Source organism: Neomonachus schauinslandi, chromosome 5 (genome assembly GCF_002201575.2).
Source record: "Neomonachus schauinslandi chromosome 5, ASM220157v2, whole genome shotgun sequence".
In the NCBI taxonomy this organism is placed as follows: Eukaryota; Metazoa; Chordata; class Mammalia; order Carnivora; family Phocidae; genus Neomonachus; species Neomonachus schauinslandi.
In genome coordinates, this window is record NC_058407.1 from 170726052 (window position 1) to 170733237 (window position 7186).

The 7186-nt window shown below is 44.5% G+C and overlaps 1 protein-coding gene across 3 annotated transcripts in view; it reads right to left on the reverse strand.

Annotated features, from left to right (window-relative positions):
- The window catches only part of LOC110571986 (transformation/transcription domain associated protein), a 112563-nt gene that overhangs the window by 64621 nt on the left and 40756 nt on the right, over positions 1-7186 (reverse strand). For all 3 annotated transcript variants that reach the window (XM_044915728.1, XM_021680227.2, XM_044915729.1), the window contains 4 exons: positions 6730-6891; positions 4657-4753; positions 3030-3151; positions 2548-2718 (listed from right to left, as the gene is read on the reverse strand). In XM_044915728.1, coding sequence (XP_044771663.1) covers positions 2548-2718; positions 3030-3151; positions 4657-4753; positions 6730-6891 — 552 coding nt within the window. The remainder of the gene's footprint in view (positions 1-2547; positions 2719-3029; positions 3152-4656; positions 4754-6729; positions 6892-7186) is intronic.

A 7186-nucleotide genomic window follows, 5' to 3' on the forward strand; every position in this document is an offset into this window, starting at 1 on the left:
GCGGCAGCCAGGCTCCCAGCCTTGGTGTCCGGCAAAACCTGGCAGATAAGCACTCAGAGCCTACAGGTAAAACCACAAGACTATCCAAACAACAGAACTACCTTCACTTCCCCCACTGTCCAAACTTGTTCTTCACATACTGAAGCCCTACAGGAAGTTAACTAGTTGTTTTAAAAAGAACTCCATGGTCAAAGAGGCTTGGGGACAGATGACTTAAATCCATCTAAACACTTACTGGGCCAGTGTTCCAAAGAACACACGTTGAAAAACACTAAAATATACATGCTTTCAAAGAAACTAAGTACATTAAGCTATTTGCCAGTAAAATTCCTGGAAAGATATTAACAATCACCAAGATCTAGGTTCATGAAACTCTTATCTTACTACAACAGCTACTCTACCAAAGATAAGAGAGGAACAAAACTAAAGGCAAAGGAAGCAGCCAGCTGCATTCCCTATTCACTCTGCTTTCAGATGTCCCAACGGAAAAAAATAACACTAAATTGTATATAAATTCACTTCTAGCTCAATAAGGAGCTTTCCACGGCAAATACCCACATGAGAGACTTGAAAGTCAAATGTCCAGCAGTTCACATTTTTAAAAAGGCAAATTATCAGGGTTGTTTTCATGAATGCCCATCCTACACAGCAGGGTGTCTTAGCTCTTAAAATTATGCTGAAGGCTTGAGCTGTTAACCTCAAAACATATCATATGCGGGAAAACAAAGGCTCGGTGATCGAGCACGGCTCTGAAGAACAGGACTCAAAAGGGCCAATGTGTGCCTGACTGCCGCCCCACCCTTGCCCAAGTGCGGCGGGCACGAGACACATCAGAAGACCCCCATCGGCACAGACCCCGGGCTGGACCTGGGCAAGGTGGGGACCAGAGGAAAATGGCTGGACAAACGGCAACTCAGTCCTTCTTTATCCAAGTATGTCAACACTCTCTGCTTTCAGAGAAATTTTAACCCTTCTGAAAACAGCTCTCATGCCAGAAAAGGGGGAAAAAGTCCCCTCAACAAACTGGACACACAAACCCCCGGACTTCACTGTAGGGAGAAAAGACTCCTGGCCTACGTCAGAAACGACGACTCTAAGGTAGTAGAGCAGTCTCTTCAGACGGCTCTAAAAATTCTGGGCAACAACATGCACTGAATGAATTCCCAGCTCACAGCAAATGTGAAGGGTCAGCCTGGCGGTGAGCCAACCAACTAGCTGCCAACACGTCGCCTCCGGCAGGCAGGAGAAGGCAGCAAGAAATGGCAGTGGAGAGGGAAGAGATGCAAATGACAAGGCCGGGCCATGTGGAACACAGCGTGGGTCTCACACTGCAAGCACCGAGAGCTGCGGCGTGATGGCAGATAAAGCACGGATCTGATGTGCTCGCGTCAGGAAGTGACCACACCTGTGAAGGTGTGCATGCGCGGACACTAAAAGGGCGTGTGTGTTACACACATCTGGAAGCTAAAGAGCAAGGAGACTTTCGATTCGGAAAACTTACTCCCACGGAATACTGTTTCCCAGTAATACTCTAATAGGGCATCAGCTACAATTTTTAGGGCCAACCTTAAGACTGCCAACTCCCAGTTAGGTGTTTTGGTCACTGTTCCCTTCTTAGGTGTCTGCAGATACGAAGAAACCGAATGTGAGGTAAAAAGCTGTGTGGTCCTCACACAGCCATAGATTTGCACTCCACACACACTACATGTACTGCAGTTACCGAAACAAATACCTTCAGGACCCTAAGATGTCTAAATGGCCAGAGGCCACTTGAGAAACATAAGCATGAAAAGTACGTGCACGTTTGCAGTCACTTACCCTGAAATCCTAAGTTATTTATAAACATCTACTTACCAGAAGCAAAACTGAACGAATGCATAAGAAAGTTAACAGCTGAATCTCCTGCATCTGTTTATACTTCAAATTTAAACACTGTCAAACAGGTATTTTATTTGCATAATTACTTCCTTGGTAATTTTAAAAACCCTAAAGACTTCTAAAGTTCTTACACGTTTTTCACTACATCACTGTCTATAATAGCAAAAGATTGGGAGTAATCTAGATGCTCGTCAGTGGGGGAATGGTGAAATGAATTTTGGCATGTCCACGTACTGAAATATTATATAGCCACGAGACAGAAGGAAGAAGCACTTCATGTTCTGATCTGAAATGATGAGTAGTAAATAGAAAAAGAACTGTGTGTATATGGTGCTTCCTTCTGAGGAAAAGAATATACGTATGTCCTACTACAAATGTAAAACATCTCTAGATAGACATACAGGAAACCATTAACACTGGATGTTCCCCAGGAAGGGGAGGTGGGCTGCTGGAGTTCAGGGACCGGGAGACTTTCACAGTACGCTTTTCACACTTCCTGAATTTTAAACCACATATGTATATATGTATATATATATATATATATATATATATACATATATACATATATACATATATACACACACACACATATATATTACTTACCTAAAAAAAAAAATAAACTAAAATTTCAGGTTGATTACAAACTATGTTTAAATGCATTTGACTTACCATCATCTGATCACAAAATTTATCATTGAAGGAGTTTGGGAAGAGCCTAGTAACAGAAGTGAGACGATTCACGACATTCAGCGTCAAGCTTCGATAATCCCCCAGCATCATCAACAAAGGCCGCATATGCGTATGGATTTGATCTACTTCTATGGTAGCACCTTCCAAAAACTATTTAAAAAGAAAAGTTACAAAGGAAAATAGACAACAGAACATACTTTATAATAAACTCATTCAGCTCTAGCAGCAAGTTTGTGGGATGTTAACCACGTACATTCCAAAAGTTTATGATGAAATGAAGCCTAGTCATTACTGTTGAATATTTAAAAAAGGCTCAGCGTGACTAGGAAACAAGCGGAGACAGTACTGGAATCCAGTGTGTGTTCACGCGAGGCCACCTTCCAGGCATACAAACCAGGTGAACAGGAAGAACCCCGGAGAGAGAACACACGCGCGTTCGCACGCACACGCCACTCACTCACCTTTCTCATGCAGGCTTCTCCGGCCTCCTGCAGCTCGCTGTTTGTGGAATTCAGGGCTTTGAAGAGTGCGGCGATGATCTTCTCCCTGGACTGAGGAAGGTAATTGCAGGCAGCAAGTGCATCTTTAGGGAGAGAGATCAATACAATTTCATTATTAACCTGAAAAACATATGAACAATTTCCTCGTCTAAAGGCTCTTACCAACCAACACCAAGTATCAATCACTGACCCACTTCCCAAGTGTCTGGCCTCGAGAAAGACCAAAGAACACATGGTGTCCTAACGCATGTGTTCAGTGTTATCTAAGAGGGAAGTCAACAGCCTGTCAGAAAGGCCATGATAGATATTACCCCGTCCAGATAAAAGAAGGGCTGGAGGGGAAAAGAGGGGGCACCCACTGACACCCCTTCCTTAAGACATCCCCACACAGGGCGAGAGGATGGCTGAGCTGCGGGCAGATGCGCACTGAAGTGACACAGAGGGCTGGCTTTGAACTCTGGTGATGAGGGAACACACACAAACGCAGCCTGGCTTCTCTTCCACTATCCGTGTCTCATCAGGCAGCCTCCTCCCAACGTGGGGGGTTAAAGGCTTAATCCTCTCTGTTAGCTCAGAGATAATACCTGCCCAAGAGCAATGCCCGTATTAGCCAGTAGGACTACATGAGAGGCGCCGGAAGAAAGGAATCCCCACTGAAGAAAGAAGCTGCCAAACTTGGCTGCAGAGAGCGAGCCTCCCTCCCTCCCTCCCACCTGCTGTGGCTTCCACACCCCAGCCCCGCGCTCAAGCAGGTATTACGGTCTGCCTCTCAGCTCCTCCACCTCTAATTCAAGGAGGATTCTGGCAACATTTCACGGAGAGTATAAAAACCAACAAAGCAAGAGACCAAGCCAACTAAAAAAACTTGTACTGGGTATTTATCCACCAAAAAAAGAAAAAGTAGGGGGGACTGATGCTTCTAAGCGAGTAAAATTCAAGTGAGTAAAAATTCAACAATGTAGCTGACATTGCTCATGAAAGCCTAAAGGACAGCAGGATTCTCAAATGCTACCGAACCACTGAAAACCCTATGAAGGTTGTAGTAGATCTTCCCATATACTCCCGATTTGGGCGAAACTGCAACAAATGAACGCTAGGACTACTTTCTTCAACTAGAGTGTTAGATTCATCAGTGAGCTATAGCATTTAGAGTTAATTACTATAAAGTAAAATACATAGTTTGTAAGAGTAAACAATTGTTTAAATCCTAACCATCTATATAATCCACTGACATCTCATTATATCATTTGACAACTACACAAACATAATTATCCCACCTTAAAAGAACATAAAAAAATAAAACCCCCCAGGGTGCCTGGGTGGCTCAGTCGTTAAGCGTCTGCCTTCGGCTCAGGTCATGATCCCAGGGTCCTGGGATCGAGTCCCGCATCGGGCTCCCTGCTCAGCAGGAAGCCTGCTTCTCCCTCTCCCACTCCTTCTGCTAGTGTTCCCTCTCTCGCTATCTCTATCAAATAAAAACCTTTAAAAAAAATTAAAAAATAAAAATAATAAAACTCCCCAAAAGGCCACTGCCTCCTTGCACCTTCGTACCCATGACTTGTTTCAGACTTAATTCATATGAACTTACTTAATGCTGCAATTCGCAAAGGTACGAGTGACGGAAGACTCTTGTAACAGGGCAGCTTTGTTAAAGCGGAGTCTTCAGCCTCACACAAATTTAATAGCTGTAAAAGATAAAATAATTTAATTTAGCCAGCTCCTACTGTGAAGACACAGTAACCTTGAAAATAACAGAACACAGCAATCTTACCCACACACAACACAATTAACAACTGACAAACTAAACTCAAACCCTAGGGAATTTAGTACCGAATGTGACACAGCTTCCTTCTAAAGCAAACTCCGTCAACTTCATGAGTGAAATAAATTCTTAGATACTTTCTCACCCACTCTGACACCATTAACACTGTTTCTCGACCCAGGGGATCACTTGAACTGCAAATATGATGGCAGCTACGTCTCCCTCCTTATTCAGAGCTGCTTGCCAGTGCCATGGGCCAGTGGTTCAACAAACACGTGCTGTAATTCAATACTGGAGTCGTAATACTTTCCCCAAGGACAGAAAAGTATAAAGAAAGGAGTTGAAAGTCACCGAGAATATCGTAACTCAGAGATTCCTGTGGCTATCTTTCTGGACATTTTATCACACCCCAGTATATACTAATACACCTAATACACAAAATATCATATATGTTGTTCTATTACTGTTTTCCCCTTCTATTTACATCCTGGGAAAATGGTATAAACTTTACCGTTACCTTTTTTCCCTTAAAGATTCCTACTTAGTAAAAGATTTCAAAAAAAGGACATATACTAAAAAAGCACTTCAGGCCACCACCCTACTCCACTCCATCACTACTACTCTCCTCCTATATAAACCGTGTGTGTGCGCCCACAAGTGTAGACAGACATCTGTGTCTGTAGCTCCCTCTAGACAGAGAGTGAGAGCATACACCAGAGTCACCTGGGACACTTGTAGATGGTCCGTCGGTCAGTCTGACCCTAAACCTCCAGGGAGAGGACTCAGGAGTCTCTATTTTTAAAAGGACGTTCACGTGTTCTGATGCAGCTAGTGCACTGATAAACACTTGGGAAACCAGCTGCACTCCCTTAGATTTATCACTTAACACTACCAGGTTCTGGTCTTAAGCATAGTGAGGAATTTTCCACATAGGTTAAAACACATCTGCCTCTGGAACCACCAAAGGCAGACTTCCTCCCATTCTCCAGTGGCTCTCCTAGAACCTCTCTCAGGTCATATGAGCTATGACTCTTACACAAAGGATACAGCAAGGTATAAAAGACCAAAGCTAGACCATGTGATCATAGGATTCTATGTCCAGGCAAATACATAGAACTTAAAAACTCAAGAGGCAAATTTTTCATAATTGGAAATTCAAACTTAGTGTGGATCAGAAGAACTTGCCTCCTTATGACTTTTACTTCAGTTTATTCTGATAATGCCTCCGGCGTAGGACTTAGGTCTTAAAAAAATTTCACACTGGGACTGATCACCAGACCGTTACTGTATTCTACGAATTAATGCTTAGTGGAATTTGACTGTATCTACAGTTCAATCTATTTCTCTCTGTCTAATGTCACCCCATACTAGAATGTTTACAGAGAGAAACACCTATAGGATGCCATCTGCCATTGCCCCAAACGAGAATAAGCGGTATCTATAGTTCCCGAAGAGCTGTCAGAGCTAAATAATGGCATTCATGTGAAGTCAGTTCTCAACAGCACACGACACATTCTTAAGTGACAAATACGTTCAATACACTGGCACGTTCCCTGAGCCAGTCTTATTCTGGGCACCAGCTGATGACAGTGATCAACGCAGAGAGTCCATCTTTCTCCAGATTACATCCTTAGGGCTCTGCAGAGCAAGGTGCCCTGGAGAAGGCTACCAGAGCTCTAAGCACTCCAAACACAGCCATGTCTGGTGGAACCTCTCCAGTCAGCAGGCCTACCTCCTACCACATACCTGCGCAGGGTGCTGTGCCAAGTTAGGGCTGGTTACCTGGGGTCATCACCCGTGCCTTCTCTGAGTGCTGCCTGACCAGTCTTCGCGCACAAAGACAGGTTACCAGACACACGTCATCACCATCCACACCACGCCGCACCACCACCCCCCTACCTCTGTGTAGAACACCTTATGCTCCACCACGTTAAGATCCATTGTGAAGAGCCTGGGCTGCAATGTGGTGCAGAACGTGTTTCCCTCCATCAGGCCAATCTGCGCATTGGCAGGCTGATGTCTGAGCAAATGCTTCTTCGGCGGGACCATATCCTGGAGGACCTGGGCGAGGCAAGGAGGAAGCACTACCAACCAGCCATCCCTTGAAGAGCAAACACTGCTCACCACCATATCTTAAAACAACTATCAGGCTGGAAACCGTGAGATGAAAAGTTATGAGATCCCTTTAGTGCGGCAAAGGGAGGGCACATTCCATGTGCTAAAACTGGCTGGTGGATGGCAACGTGTCAGATCCGCTGAACTACGTCTCCCGAGTAACCGCTCTCAGACAACAGAAGAAAAGAGCGACCAGGGCGCCTGGGTGGCTCAGTCGGTTGAGCGACTGCCTTCGGCTCAG